This window comes from Drosophila bipectinata, chromosome XL (assembly GCF_030179905.1).
Source record: "Drosophila bipectinata strain 14024-0381.07 chromosome XL, DbipHiC1v2, whole genome shotgun sequence".
Taxonomy (NCBI): domain Eukaryota; kingdom Metazoa; phylum Arthropoda; class Insecta; order Diptera; family Drosophilidae; genus Drosophila; species Drosophila bipectinata.
Window position 1 is genome coordinate 10150183 of NC_091734.1, and position 15865 is coordinate 10166047.

The window sequence follows — 15865 nt, forward strand, 5'->3', positions numbered from 1 at the left end:
GTATACACTTTATACCTATTTTTATTACAAAGACTATATCGTATTATGGATAAGCGTATACTTTTTAGATCATAAACTTATTTAGATCATTATTTAAAGAATAAGCTTTAGTAAAGAAGTTGGGTCTACAGTTTGTTACAAGTTTTCAAAGCGTGAAAGTTATAGCATTAATTGTTCTGACTAAAAACTAATTTTTTAAATCGTTAAAACTAATATAAAAAATAATTTATATCTTTGTGCTTAAAAAAAAAACATTACATTACAGAATATTACATTACAGAAACACAAAAGTGTCATCTGGGGACAAATGTTTTGGTTACAAGATGTCGCTTTATCCCAACATTTTTAACAACAGATGTCGCTATAAATGTAGATGTAAAAATAGTTATTTGACATACTATATGTATGAAATGAATTATTTTTTAAAATTTAAGTTAAATACTATTATTCTATCTATTACATCATGTATATAATAATTTATTTTTCTAAATAGTTTGCTAATCTCTTAATTTGTGTTTTTTGGTTTTCTTACCGAATCACTTCTATCCTTTCAAAAGCTGTCATCTCAAGCAATCCTGGTAGTTGTGGAGAAACTTCCACTCCATTCAGTCGGGGTAGCTCCTAGCGTTAAGTTAACACACAAAAACTTAAACAAAGACTCCCAGCGGGTTGAAAACCAAGTCTCGACAAAATCCAGTCCTTGGATTAGGTATTTTCCGTTCGGTAGTTGATCCTTTTCCTCAAGAGTTATATTTTCCTGAGGAGGAAATAAACAAAAAAGTATCAAAATGAACGGAACTGATGTGGCCGACGTGGACCCGGATACGGAACCATTTTTGGGTGGAGCTCCAGCTCCAGCACCTTCCCTGGTAACGGTGGCTGAATCGGCCTCGAAAGTGACTCCTGCACCCACTCCGGCTGGGGAGCCGAACACCGAACCGACTGCTGCTGAGGCTCCAGCTGTAGAACCGACAACCAAACCAGAATCAGACGAGGCTCCTGATCCTGCACGGCCACCAGCTCTGACTGGAACTGCTTTGCGGACACGCAAGCCGCACCATGAGACGCCTCCTTTACGAGGTTTTGGAGCTTGGGATGATCCGGGAGTTTCACTTTTCGCCACCGCCTCCCAAGAGCCCATTCCCAACATGCTGAGCTACTTGAAACCGTTACCAGGCACAGGATGCGATTACGACAAGGAGGCCTGCCGTATGAAGTCGCAGAACTCGGTGGCGGAGAACTCGCTCTTCCGGCTGATCAAGTTCCAGGTGGAGGAACTGGCCGCCGACCGGCACACCCACATGAATCCCAAGCAGCAGCTGGAGCGGACCGACGGCGCCATTACCGCTGCCCTGGCGGAGGAGATGCGTCGCCAGCGGGTGGCGGCCAGCAAACGCATCCAGTTGCACAGGAATGTGGTTAATTTCCGGCAGCTCAAGGCGGAGGTGGACCAGGCGAATACAGCCCTGGTCGTGAGGCAGACTATCTTGGCGAACGAGCGGCAGCGGGCGGACAAGATGCAGACGGAGCGGGCCAAGGCGATTGCAGAGCAGCGGAAGCTGGAGCTGGAGCGCAAGGCGGAGGAGATGAATAAGGGCCTGAAGGCGTCCAACTTCCGGCGCGACCTAATAGTCCAGATAACGGAGGCGCGCAACAAGCGCCACAAGGACCAGCAGACAATGGTCGAGGAAGGGCGGCGGGAGCGGCGCGAGTTCCTGGCCAAGGTGGAGGAGGACCGAATCAAGGATGCCATAAAGTTGGACAAGAACCGGCGGGAGCTGATGAATGCCCTGCAAACGTCTGCTGCCCAGAGCCGAGCCGCACGGGTGGCCACGGCAAAGTCTACGAAGGGCAAACCGGAGCGAGGTATTTTGGATGCACTGGGTCCGGTGACCGCCACCTACGTGGGCATGGCGAAGAAGCGGCGCCTCGACGAGATCCAGGCGAGGGACATGAACGCCGCCCGTTTGGGCTTCCAGCTGAGCCAGATCAAGCACGAGATCGAGGCCCGGGAGCAGCTGATCACCAACCTGCTCATCCGCGAGTTCAAGGCCAAGGACAACGAGCTGGCCCTGAAGCAGGCCCGCCAGAAGATGGCCCTCAAGCGGGAGATCCGCGACCAGCTCCTCAGCCAGCGGGATGAGCAGAAGTTCTTCCGCGAAAAGGCCATCCAGGAGGGCATGCTGAAGCCGAAGGAACCCACCAGCTTCGGAGAGCGCCAGTACCGCAACCAGGTGGCCCAGGCCGAGAATACCCATCGTTTGGACGTTCAGGCGTACAAGGACATCGCCGTCATGATCGAGGAGAGGAAGCAGCGGCGGGCCGAGAACATCGAGGAGATGCACCAGATTAACAAGCGAGTCTACGACTGCCAGGAGATGGAGGACAAGATGGTGGCCGCGGAGCGAATGGAGCTCCTGAGCAAGCAGCCGCGTGCAGTGATCCTCGCTCTGCGCTCTTCCCTGCTGACCCCGGACGAGATCAAAGCCTTTAATCTGGCCAAGTAGAGAGTATCCTTTCTACCTTGTTTGCCACAAATCCATTTACTGTTATTTTGAAGATCCTTGTTGGATTTAGTTTGGAAACTTTAAAAGATCTCTTAGTAGGAATAACACAACATACCGCAATATATCCTTCATCTTGGCTGGAAATCGAAAAATTCCGAAGCGGCGTACTCCGAAAAGCTTGCTCCTAATCAGTGTGACCAAATAAGCAATAAATTTCAACTGCATTAAAATTATGAGACTTATCGGCGCCAAAATTTAAAATTGGGGGACTATCGATAACTAATTTTTCTCTTCAGGGCTTTGAGGATCATCCCTAGTGTAGGCAGTTCGCATAGGTGACGAACCACATGCCTTAAAAGCTAAGGTTGACAGCTAACTCTGATATAGATCTTGAAGGTTTTTTAATGTTATTTTATAACCCTTAATTTAATAATGTTTTCCCAAAACCAAAATCCCCAAAAAGAAATCCTTTAAGGTTGTTTTCTCTTCGTTTATTCATAGCTTGATTCACTTAACAACTAAGGTAAAGAGTAAAGATATAGTATACAGCTTGATTCGGATTAGGATTACAGCCTAGGCCTAGGTTCTACTGACAGGTTCAGGTATAGATTAGCTTTAGTCACAGCTCGGACTCTCGCGCCGCTTTTTACCTCCAAGAACGCCTCGATAACTTACTCACTAATAAATGCATTTCGTCTCCGGTACGGTTTTTTATCGATTTGCCAGGACATGCCGAGACATGTCCCGACATGCGGATTATCCGCATATTTTTGTTGTAAAATTTTTAAATCTATATTGTTGGTAATTTTTGCTTTTCTGTCGATGCTGCTTGAAGGTAAAATCGCAAAATGAAAAAAAAAAACAAATAACTATTACTGCAAACTAAACATGTATCAAATATTAAAAAAAAAAAAATTAAATTGGTATATAGAGGACTATAAATATAACATTGAACCAGCTGGAATTATGTACAATAAACAATTAAATTCCTGTCATAAATAAATAATAAATATACAGTTAAATGCAACTTAGTCGGATCGGCTAATGGTCTACATGGCCCGATCCTCAACTTACAGGATACAGATTGGATATATATATTAAATGATGATATCGCCCGATAATTAATCGAAATTCGAGCTGTTTAGCAACCAACTACGGTCCTACTAATACACAATACTAGAAGGGGGGGGAGAGCGGGAGCGGTTGCTTAGGGGGGGTGTGTGTGTGTAGTGGGAAGGAAGGTGGGACCAGGAAGAACAGAGAAGGAGGATGTGGAATCCCTAGTCGATCACAACCGACCAGGGATGGTCCACCTTGCCGTACTGGATGTCCGTCAGCGTTTCGCGGATGAGCTCGTGGACTGGCTTCTCCTGTTCCATGGTGGGTATGTAGAGGTCCTGGCCGAGGTAGTTGATCCTGTTAACGGGACTAACCACACAGGCAGTGCCGGCGCCAAACAGTTCCAGCAGCTGGAAAGGATAACAAAAAATTAACACAAAACAGGATAACGAGGGTGATCCTTGACTTACCCGTCCCTGGTTGAGCAGCTCGCAGACCTGTGGCATGGTGATGTTGGCCTCGCTCACCTTGAACTTGCCCCACTGGCGGGTCATGCGCAGGATGGAGTCCCGAGTGATGCCCGGCAGGATCAGGCCACTCAGTGGCGGGGTAACCAGTTCTTGTTCTGCAAAAGGGATGCGAATGTTGAGATCTAAAGGATCTAAAGGCACATCCTCATCACTTACCTCCTTGATCGTTCACGTAGAACATGAAGATGTTCATGGTGCCCACTTCGGTGAGCTGGTGGTCCTCGCCGTACAGCCATAGGACCTGCTGCAGTCCTTTGGCGGCGGCCTCCTTCTGGACATTGATGGTGGGTGCGTAGTTGGAGCCCATTTTGCGGTTGCCCACGCCTCCCGGCCACGCCCTCACGTAGCTGGGATCGGCCAGAAGGGATACGGCGCCGGAAGATCCTGTCTTGAAGTAGCTACCCACAGGGCTGAGGATTGTGTAGAGCAGGGCGGAGTCCGAGGAGGCTACTCCCAAGGTGGGCTGTAAGTGGGAGTAAGGATTAGTTCCAAGTTCCAGTTCCAGTTCCAGTCCACAAAATACTCACATCAATGCCGATCAGGGTGGGACGGATGTACAGGCTGGCGGTATCTGTGTGTGGAACCCACTCGGAGTCGATGGAAAGCAGGCGGGAGAGGCACTGGACGAACTCCTTGCCCTCGAAGGTGGGCAGGCCGGAGCGCTGGGCGGCCAGATTCATGCGGTTCATGTTCATATCCGGCCGGAAGATGCGGATCTTGCCATCGACGCCCCTATAGGCCTTCATGCCCTCGAAGAGCTGCAATTAAAGCCGATGGGAGGTACGGATTAGAGATCAGATCACTGATTGGATTATCATCAGGCCACTGCCGATGGCAACTACGATCTGGTTCTGACGTCAGCCCCAGCAGTCCACACGTGCCACTTGTTTGCAAAGATCGTCGGATTACGGGATTGCCGGATTACGGCTGGAAGTGCAGGCACGAGCCGGAGTAAAGAGTCACGATTTCGCGGGGAAGGCATTGCCTTCCCTAGCAACACCGATTGCTTGGAAACAACCGTGGAAACCTACCTCTACGGCGTAGTGGAGGACTTTGGCGGCCGGATGCATGACTAGATTCTCCAGTGGCGTGATCTCCGGTCGCTGCCATCCGCCCAGGTTCCTGTGGTAGTAGATCTTCAGCATATGGTCGGTGAAGAGCCGGCCGAAGCCCAGCTCCTCGTCGCTGTCCGGTTTCATCTGGAGCTGCTCCGGGGCGGCCAGCCGGACGGAGAGCTGGGAGGCACGGAACTGGTCGCCCACGTTCTGGTCGTGCTTGATCGGCTCCGGGGCGCTGGTGTATTGGGCGTCCACCTGGGCGGTGATCTGGAAGTCGGCCGAGGTCTTCTGCTCGCGTTGCTGCTGGGCCGCCTTCAGGGATTGGTTGCTGCACAGCCGGATGGACTGTTCGATGAAGCGGATAAGGCGGTGTTGGTTGCGGAAAATATCCTGAAAAAATATGAAAAGAGATTTATTAATTATTAAGATCTTATTAATTTTAATAGTTATATTCTAAAATATTTATAGTATTTTGTAAAGGAAGAACTAGTCTTCTCCAAACATAGATTCTCTTCTTAAAAACTAAGTTGTCAGGGTTCTTTTATATAAAAATGTATTCATTTTCTATTATTCTTTAAATATTTTACTTAAAAAACTATAAAAACAAAGGCTACAAGCTAAATAAGTAAATAATTTTTAATTTAATAAAATTTTAAAAGGTTTTCTTGGATTTTTTTTCAAGAATTAAGAATTTTCGTATAATACTTGCTTCTAACTTTAGGGTTTAAAACCTTAAGGGTTCTTTAGTCTTATATAGTATACTAATATTTATCTAATATTTTTCAATTTTTTTTATTTTTATAAACCTAAAAACAGTCTATATAAACTCTAACAATGACACAGAACTAAAGTTTAAATAGAATTCTAGAGAACCCTCGAATTCCTCAGGCATGTGCCTCGCCACCTACCATACTGCCTACCATAACTGCTCCAAAAAACCTAAATATTTGACTTATTCCAAGAATATTAAAACAGAACTAAAGTTGTAATAGAATTCTACTAGAATCCTTATATTTTTTTTATTATATTATATTTTATTACAGGCATGTGGCTTATAACCTACTTAGACTGCCATCCATAGTAAAATGGCAACCTTAAATCCAAGTTTTAATAACAACTCCACCCAAAAACCCTATTTATTTCAATTATTAAACTCCTCTTAATAAAATCTCATAAGGGAATTGAACTTTAATGATATTTATAAAGCTTCCGCAATTGAAAAAATTCCAAAAAAAAAAAAAAAAACCTGTGAAGTATGCTAATTTTGAGTTCTAGACCCGAAAAAAAATGCCAACTCCCGAAAACTGATTTGCACATTCATTAATTTCCAATTTGCAAGGCAGACGATCTTGTTTACGGCCGGACTGCCGAATAGATTGGACTGATGTAACCCCTCCATACAAGGGGGGGGATATTGCGAATTCAGATTCAAATTCAGATTCGACTATATGTATGTATATAATACCGGGGGTCAGACGAGAGTCAGCAGTTTAGATTCCAACTCGGTTTCAAAACCAGACACAATCAGGTATTGCTGATGCAAAGATGACAGAATTTCCTTGATGGCGCACTGGCTGATGAAATCGCCCAAACTATAGGCTAAGCTACAAAAAAAAACTAAAAAGCCAAGAAAACTAACAAAAACTGCTGTCAGTAGTGGTCGTCATTGCATCAGCCATAAACCAAAAAAAAAAACCCAATCGAAATATTCCAAATAACCACCAGAAGAGCACGATCCCAAAAACTGGTTCAAAATATTTGTAGACTGTGGCACACAGAATTCATTATGAGAAGTCTATTATAGAGGGAGATATAGTTAATGTCGTCTATATGTCTGCCTGTGGCGCTTATCGGGCGATGTTCGGGGGCGATAAGACTGTTGGCGGTCATTAATGTCCAAAATAAAACATTAATGGCTTCTATTTATAGTTTTGTCTGGAAATAAGAGCGATTGCCTCTCGAGGGTAGAAGAAGCTACTATATGTATGCCTTTCAAAAAGATTTTTTTTGAAAATTATTTCTAGTTTTTTTTTTGGTCTTTTTGTTTCAAGTTCAATGTGAAAGAAATTTTTAGAAATATAGTTAGAAACTATTAATATGGTTTAAACTTTAAAGTAAACTTTAAACTTTTTTAGAGTTGTTTTTAGAAAATTTGTTTCTTGAAAAAAAACGGTTTTGTTAAAGATTTTTCAAATGTTTTCTATAAAATATTTATATTAATTTTGTAAAAAAACCAAGTAACAAAAGTCTAATTTTTATTTGAATTTAAGTTCCAGCTATGGCTTGTATCAGTTTTATTATTGCCTTTTTTATTTAATTTTTTTTTCAAAACTGATAAACAAAATTGTATAGAGAGCCGCGTTCCATGATTTGCATATATTTAACATACAAGCTATAGCCGGAGCCGCGAATATTCCCAATTCGGGGAGTCTGTTGCCAACTTGTTAAAATTAATATTTATTTTCGGCAGCCGCTGATGGCGGTGGCGCTGATGGCGTTGATGGCGGGTGGCGGGTGAGCGCGCGCGTGGCTACAAATGTTCCCGATTTCGATTTCGATTACAAACCTTTGCGTTAATGGCCATTTTGGTCGTCATTTTGTCGCTTGTAACGGTTGAACTTTCTTTCGTTACTCTTTCTTTCTTTTTGGGAGGGTGGGGAGGTGCAGCTCTCTTTTTTTTTTTCTGCACTTGCACTTTGCCGCACTTGCGCGATCACCTTTTATTCTTGGCTTTATTTTCTTTGTTATTTTAGTTATTTGTTGGGTGGCTCGTGTGGAGGGAACTACTGACAGAAATGCACTTTGCCACACTAGACTCGACTCGGAATCACTCGATCACAGCAAAAAAAAATAAATTGTTTAGTCCGCAAATGGTTGGTGGTCTCTGTTTGGCGAGGTGATGTGTTTCAGATCGCACTAGGAATAACGATAATTATGCTTTTTTCAACCGAACTGAACGGTTGCACGACCTTATATAGTCGCCGCTCTCTGCAATATCTGTCAGGTAATCTTTCTCTTCCCAGCCCGCTCTCATACCTGGCCCGCCTACCTCTGATCGCCATTTTAAGAGCGCACCAATGGCCGCTAAGAGAACTAACGGGGGAGAGGACGAGAACACTCTCATACACTGCGCCACACAAACAAAAAAAATGGTGAAAAACATCATACGTTTTTTTATAAATTAAATTGAAAAATACATATAATAAACAAGGGAATGACTGGCAAATATATTGAACCAATAAGTCATCACCTGTTTAAATAATAAATGTCAACAATTTTTTCTGACTTGTAGAATCAACCTTTTTGAAATACATATTAATATGTGACAGGATTTTGTGCACTAGTTATAAGGAAAATTTATAAAAACAACCTACTTAATTAATGAGTTTTCCCAACATCAACTGTAAATATTAAGAATCACTCATTTTAATTGGCTAGGTGGCTGATAATCCTAAAAATATATGTGAGTTATTAAAATGTTTATTAATATATGTAATTAATATTACTCACTTTTGTCAACCTAGTTGGATTCATTGTAGAAGATGCTCTAAAAAATATAAAAAATAAAAATAAAAAGACCAAAGAAAAGGGGTAAGAAAGTATTATATCTCTTTGCAGAAGTTAAAGCTGCCAACGTGGCCCATTTTTTCATCAACTTCAACGTCTACATAGAGATATAATACTTTCTTACCGTTTTTCTTTGGTGACAGTGAAAGATTCGTAACTTTTCTCCCAAAGGTTAAGTTATTATCCACAGCTTTTTCATCAGGTTTCTTCCTAGCCTTCGAGGACCACCTCAACTTTATCAATAGTCATCATCATTACAGGTTCAGAGCTTACTGACCAACTATAAAAATCTTTTTCCTTTATGTCCGACAGCTTTTTTATGTACTTGCCACACAAGTTTTAAAATACTTTTTATTTTTTGACCAAAAAGTACAATTTGTTACCCCGTCGAGCTCAAATGATTAACTAAATATAAATTTAGTTTAATTTATTTATTTAATAGTTGATATTTCCTGCTTGTTTTTAAATCATTTAATTTTTAGTCAAGTTACTATTATTTCCAGTTACTATTATTTTTTGGGCAGTGTAGCCAAAATGTAGATTGCCGAAAATCGAATGATCTTTTGTTTCCTTAACGGCTCTCTTGCTCAAGTTTGGCGCTCTTTCGGCCTTTTGCCGATCGATCTTCGGCTTTCGATTCTTGTTCTTCGGGTTGTGTTGCTGCCCCAAAAGTGGGGGGAGGCAGGGTGGCGGGCTGTGTACCCCCCATGGGCTGCGTACTTATTTGGGCGCAGCAATCGGCAATTTCGGCGACCCGAGTTTTGTTTTTTATTTCTTTCGTTTTGCTTTTTTTTTTGGCAACTTTTTTGTGTTTTTGCCTCGACAATTTCGAATTATTTTCTGTAGAATTTCGGATTTTTTTTTGTGCTTTTTTGACATATTTGCTAAGAGTTGATTTTTTGGTTGACGGCTTGTCTTCTGGTTCTAGTTTCTTGTTTGTACTGCTTGGAGCTTGTGTGGTTTCCATTAAAGGTAAGTACATAATGGAACAAGCGGTACGTAGCGTACATTCATACTTACTATATAATTAAAGAGTTTTTTTCTTGACTTAAACTTTATATACAACTTTATATCATGCCTATCATGCCTACAACTTTATATCATGCCTAGGTAGGTAGTTAACTTTTTTATTGGAAAAATTCATTGAAATTTTAATTATGGTTTTGGTTTTTTTCCAAACTATATAATTATGTTATGCCTTTTTAGTTACAGAACTATAAATATCATAAAACTTAACTACAAAATTGGAATATAAGATGTGTTTTTTAACTATCTTACAATTTTTATTGGTTTAAAAACTTTACCAAAACGCTAAAAATATGTTTAAAATACTTTTTAATACAGTGCCTCTTAATACTTTTTGAAAATTGTGTTATTTTCAAACTAAAATTTAGTGAAATACCTTAAATATTTAATAAGTATCTTCTTAAGTCAACGATAAATAGTACAATATTAATAAAAGAGTATCTTTAAAGACTTAATTTTAATGTTGTTTTGTTGGATTTTCTTTAATTTAATATTAAGTATCAAATACTTATAAATCATGTATCAAAAATTTCATATTTACATGTAAATGAACTCTAAAAATCAACTTTTCCAAATATATTTACATATAAAACATAACAACTCTTCGTTACATACAGATTTATTGAAAAAAAAGGAAGATAAGGATAAGAATAAATATCCATTAAGGAGACGCACACGTGCTATCAACTAGGACTAGAAGGACTTCCTTCCGAGCACTTTTTGTTTCTTACCTGACTACTCCTTAGTTTCTTCTTATGGATGTCCTTTTTTTCATACAACATGGGAGTAAATGAAGTTTTTGAAGGATATAGTTGATAATCATTGAGGGGAATATTTTCATCTTGTGTTCCTCTGGCAATGTGACGCGCATGTTTTTTTTTTATTTTGTATTTGGTTTTTTATTTTCCTGTTTTTCCTGGTCGTACTTTCCCGTGCCGGACTGATAAGCCAAAATTTCCCAGCGTCTGTGTGTGTGTTTGTGACAGATTGTTCAAAACAAATACATACATACATATGTAACTAGATGCGAAAACAACAACAACAACTAGAAGAGTGAGTGAAGACCCTCGCTAATCCTGGCTGATGCAATATCTAAATTAGCTGCATCACGATCGACGGCTGATAAGAGAATTCCAGTAGGTGCACGGTGTATGCACCCTCTCTGCCTCTCTGCCCACCCACTTGGCCCGGACCAGGCGTCTTGTAACTTAAGAGAAATAGAGTGAGAGATCTGCGTAAGAGCTAGGCTCTCCTGGTTACATTACATGGCTCGCTCTCGCGACCCCCTTTCTGGCCGCTCTCTGGCTCTTCTTCTTGGGCTGCTGAACTGGTTGATAAACAAATAAATTAGCGAGCCGTCTTCTTGAATTGGTTGCTTTTGTTGTTCAATCAATGCCGGGGAGCAGTTCAATGTCAATGTACGGGCCAGAGCGAGAGGGTCAATGGATGGAGAGTGGCCCGGTGCCCACTTGTAATATGTGTGTCGCTCTGGCTTTGTACATATCTCTCTCCCTCTCTCTGGCTGTGCCTCCTTCCTGGCCATGGTCGGGGTCCCTGGTTCAGTGGGTCACGCGGTTGGCGTTGACTTGAATTTGTGGGCGACCTTCAGGCCGAGGGGGCTTTCAAGGAGAAGGGCCTTCAAGTAAATGGAAGTTTTTCGGGGATATTTTAAAGGTATGGAAAATATTATTTCCAAAAACTAGATTTCATTGACTTTTAAATAAAACAAAACTCTTATTATATTATTATTATTATTAATCTTATTATTTTGGATCTCAAATCCTCCTTTTTAAGATCCTTTTTTATAAAAAATTAGTTTTCAAGGTCCTTTAACTTAGATACTAGTTTATAAAATATGTTTCAGTTTATATTATATTCATATTAAAATATTTTGTAATTATCTACGTATTATAAATTATAAAAAATTAGACATAATGTATTATTACAGGCTTATCTAAATCTATTAAATATCATCTAGTGTTGGCAATCGTTCAAAAAATTGGCCTTGTCAGGCTATCGTTTATCGATTTTAGATCCTGGCTTCCAGGGCTTCCAATACTTGGACTTTACAAACACTACAAGGTTTGAAAGACAAAAGATGGCCATAAAAATGTAATTTAAAGAAAAGATCATTATAAAATGTATAGGATCTTTTGTATTTTATTATAATTGTCCTCCTATACCCCTTTATGCCCATTATGCCTTTAAAGTTTAAACTTCAAAACTATTGATTGTGAAATTCGAAAACCTGCAGCTGCAGATTTGGGGCTTTCTGGACGTTTCTGTTGTTCTGGCCGGGCATTGGCAGCGAAAACAAACAGCGGGTTAAAAAAAAGGCTGGCGAAAAAAACAACAAGTTGATAAACGATTTCCCTTCGGGGGGCACGTAACTAACCGAAAGATACACAAACAAGTCGGAGGTGTCATGGAGCGGAGAAAAACAAGTATCACCTGATCGAAGACGTGGCTTCGAAGACCACATGTCCTAAAATAAAACCAAATATTCCACAAAAAAATGACTCAATGAGATCTTGCACTGACTTTACAATACTTTTTACGATCAAGGACGCGATACATTGGCATAAATATACAAATACAGCTACACAATTTTTTGTATCTGTGAGATGGAGGGGTGTGTCGTATCTCGCTCTCTTGGCATTTTTGTATGAGTGTGTGTTTTGGAGGCCCGTTCGTCTGAAACGGGCCCACTTTTTCAACACACACACACACACAGAAACAGAGATACAAATACAGTGAAGAGATACAGATACATATCGGAATACATGGCGTATGCGCAATATGCTCACAATATTACCCCATTGAATTGACTTGTTTTTCGCACTGACTTTACAATCGTTCGGTTATTTTTTTGTTTTTATTGTTGTTGATGACTTTCTAGGAGATTTTGTTATTGTTACCTTGACAACGACAACAGCCCGCCACCAGTTTACAACGTCATTCGAGATTCTTGTTGTTTTCTGCGGTTTTCCCTCTAGAAGTGATTGCAAATATTATTCGCCCTTTTGGGGTGGACAGGCCCTGTATTACTTTTCCAGTAAGGCCTCTGCAGTGGCGTCTTTGCTATTATAATGCTAATGACTCTAAAATCGTATCATAATCATTGCAAATTCTTCCAATTACGCACTGTTGTGGTAGCAGTGACGTCAAATCAATACAAAATCGATTCAAAATCAAACCTAATCGCGCCCAACTGTGTCGAGGTAATTGGAATTAAAAATGGGTATTGCTACTCGAATGATTTTCTTCCAGGGAATCGACTAACAAATCAAGTCACAAATTCAAAACATTCTCGATTCCACAATTCACGATTCTCGGGGCTAAAGGGTCTCCAAAACGACGCAGTTCCGATCGGATGACCAGTTTTTCGATAAATACCCACGAATTTACGTATTTTAATGGGTGTTACGTATATAATTAGTATAAAGGATTAATTTTTATGGGTGTATATACATTAAATCTATGGGTTATATAGATTCTGTATGAGGGGTTTCCTCCCTGTTTAAGGAAAATGCTTTTCAGATTAAAAGTAAAGTGTTATTTATTCTAGAATTTTATTTTATTGGAGTATCTTGACCCAAACTGTAGCATTTTTGGAGAATCAACCTTGTTAGTTAGCTCATCTTCCTGATCTTGGGGGGCTTATCGATCCATTGACGTCATCAGGAAAGGCACACGCCTCCTCCCAAAAAAAAAAAAAAAAAACAAAACACGGGACTCTCGTTATCAGTCCAGCTCTGCCCCGCCCTTTAAAACCCCTCCAGTATGATCACAAGATACCCGTTTCCGGGGCTTTGGCTGTCACTGAAGCGGTAGAGATAAACAATCCAAAAAAACCGAAAAACCAAAAGATACATATACCGATACAGATACATTTCCAGAGGCAAGTGGAAACGGATGATATATATTTTAAAAGACAACCGCTGTGAGCCACATGATCGCGATCGTTCGGCCAAGTTGATGAATGTGGCTTTATCATTGCCACTCCTCCTCCCCCGCTCACCTCTCCTCCCCTCCTCGGTAGCATTATCTATTATTTTAGTCAACCGTACCGATTAGGGAATCGGCAAGTCATCCGGGGATATGAGAGTTCGGATGTCAGGGCCCGATTCCGTTCCCGTTCCCGATCTCCATCATTCTGATTTATTTTCCCATTCTCGTTAGCAGTATTTTTTTACGCATCGCCCATTAATTCAGACATTTATTTGGCAGGTATTTATTTTTATCATTTTAATGTATTCATTCTGACTTGGAATTTTTATTAAAAAAATAAGTATAATATTTGATTTTTGTGGGCTTCTCAATAGAGAAACTCTTAATTAACAAAAAGACTTAATAGACTTAATATTTTGTTTTGTAATAGATATTCTTAATTAACAAAAGTCAATTGAAAAACTTGTACCTTTTCGTGGTTTATTTATTGTTTTTTTTTTCAAGTAACAAAAATCTTAAATATCTTATTGAATTCCTATTTTTTTTCCTCATCTCAACTTTCTTATCTTATTGTTATGAAATTATCGTGAAAACTTTTTGCTAAACTTTTAATATAAACCTTTATTTTTATATACATTACCCCTTACATTTTTTGTCTTTAGTTTTATTTATTTTCTTAGTTTTAGTTTGTGTTATTAACAGTATTCTAAATAACAAGCCTTGCAATTGAATTTAAAGTATTCTTAGGACTTAAGGACTTAAGTCTTTAAGGACTTTTGGAAAATGCGAAAAAACACCAAATTCTTAAGTTTAATAGGTTTAAGATGGAACTATTTAATTAAAATTAATCACGCTTAGAATTTTGAGGTCCCTTTTTGGAAAAAAAATAAGAAACACTTTTCAGTAACTCTTTTAAAGTATAAGTAACGACTTTGGAGTAAGTATTTCAAAGAAGACTTATTAAAATATACAATTTGTGTATTATGGTTATTTTTTTTTACTTATTTAACCATTTATTTGTGTTTTATAATTCTTACACTTGCACCTACTTGTTATTTTAATAAAGAATTCTTTCCAACTTAAGCCAACGAATCAATTTCCTTTTTCCACATGGAAAGGCTTAACTTCTGGTCAACTGATTTCTTCGAATCTATATTAAAAGTATATACAAATATATACACGTATATATACATACATATATATATTAAATAGATATTTATGATGGCCAGAAATCGTAGGCGCTGCCAAGTGATTTATTTGCTTACGCGGGCTTTCTTTATATTCTTGTCTGTATATCTCCGAATACATTTTTTGCTGCTCAAGGTCTTTGTACCGACCAACACCCACCCCCGCCCTCCAGTTGTGCAGCCCCCACCTCCTCCCACACCCCTCTGTCCACTAATTTTCACTGTCGATCTTTGGCATTCAAAAATAGCACAAAAAAAAAAGAGAAATAAAAAAATCTAAAAGATTGGAAGGAAAAAACAGAATTTCTGGTGTTTACCAGCTGCCGGGACTATCTCTCTAATTGATTCTTTTCGCCAACGAATCGCCCCTTCACACCCACACCCGCCTCACCTACCACTCTCCAGGCAGATATTATTTTTCAAGGTTGGGGGCAAAAGGAACAAAAATGTTCATAAAAAAAGAAGCCAAGAAAGAGCTCGATTATAACGCTTTTTTACGATCTTTTTAACGTTTGCCGGTTTATGGCCAAAAAAAAAACACAATCGTGGCCAAGTCGCGTGCCTTGAGACAAGCCCCCCTTTTCAGAAAAGGAGTTAAATGGTACTATATTGAGTATATTATATATGGTAGAATATATGGAACCGATCAAGTGGTGGTCTGATTTTCCGATTTGTCAGCGACACGTGCGGCTCTCCGCAAAAAAAAAAGGCTAAAGAATATACGAGAATGTGTTCGAAATTTGTGCCCCATGTGTGTACTGTGTACCCACAAAGTTGTAGTGTACACAAAGGTTGGAACATCCAAAACTTATAGGGTATCAAGGGAGTATTAGACCAGGAAATCAGTAAAAGACTAGGAGAGGTTTTGGTATATTAAAAAGAAGTGTTAAGGTTTATTCTATTATTGCTTAAGAAAAATTATTCTAAAAAGTTTAAATGGTTACTATTTTGTTAAATATATTTTTTTTAAAGTTTCTAAA

At 39.8% G+C, this 15865-nt stretch overlaps 2 protein-coding genes across 3 annotated transcripts; one reads left to right on the forward strand and one right to left on the reverse strand.

Moving 5' to 3' along the window:
* The first annotated feature begins 561 nt into the window (after window positions 1-561).
* Window positions 562-2749, forward strand: LOC108120126 (cilia- and flagella-associated protein 58). The gene has a single exon (XM_017233643.3). It carries the CDS (start codon window positions 789-791, stop codon window positions 2505-2507), a length of 1719 nt encoding a protein of 572 aa, XP_017089132.2. The 5' UTR covers window positions 562-788; the 3' UTR covers window positions 2508-2749.
* Window positions 2750-2983: 234 nt separating this feature from the next.
* Bcat (Branched chain amino acid transaminase) lies at window positions 2984-10696 on the reverse strand. 2 transcript variants are annotated; one of them, XM_070279931.1, is made up of 6 exons: window positions 10479-10696; window positions 5128-5544; window positions 4624-4854; window positions 4253-4559; window positions 4037-4191; window positions 2984-3976 (listed from the first exon to the last, which is right to left on the reverse strand). In XM_070279931.1, the coding sequence occupies exons 1-6, from the start codon at window positions 10527-10529 to the stop codon at window positions 3788-3790; spliced, it is 1350 nt and encodes a 449-aa protein (XP_070136032.1). In that variant the 5' UTR covers window positions 10530-10696; the 3' UTR covers window positions 2984-3787. The 2 variants fall into 2 exon arrangements, with proteins under 2 accessions (XP_070136032.1, XP_017089156.2); XM_017233667.3 differs by lacking the exon at window positions 10479-10696 and adding an exon at window positions 7721-8097.
* Window positions 10697-15865: the final 5169 nt, after the last annotated feature.

What these genes read in the sequence shown, in the direction of transcription:
- LOC108120126 (XM_017233643.3), top strand. Translation starts at nt 789, where the DNA reads ATGAACGGAACTGATGTGGCCGACGTGGACCCGGATACGGAACCATTT.
- Bcat (XM_070279931.1), bottom strand. Translation starts at nt 10,529, where the DNA reads ATGTTGTATGAAAAAAAGGACATCCATAAGAAGAAACTAAGGAGTAGT. An exon ending in CCACCCTGATCGGCATTGAT is followed by an intron (nt 4,560 to 4,623) that starts GTGAGTATTTTG and finishes TCCCACTTACAG; the next exon opens with CCCACCTTGGGAGTAGCCTC. An exon ending in AGCTGCTCAACCAGGGACGG is followed by an intron (nt 3,977 to 4,036) that starts GTAAGTCAAGGA and finishes TATCCTTTCCAG; the next exon opens with CTGCTGGAACTGTTTGGCGC.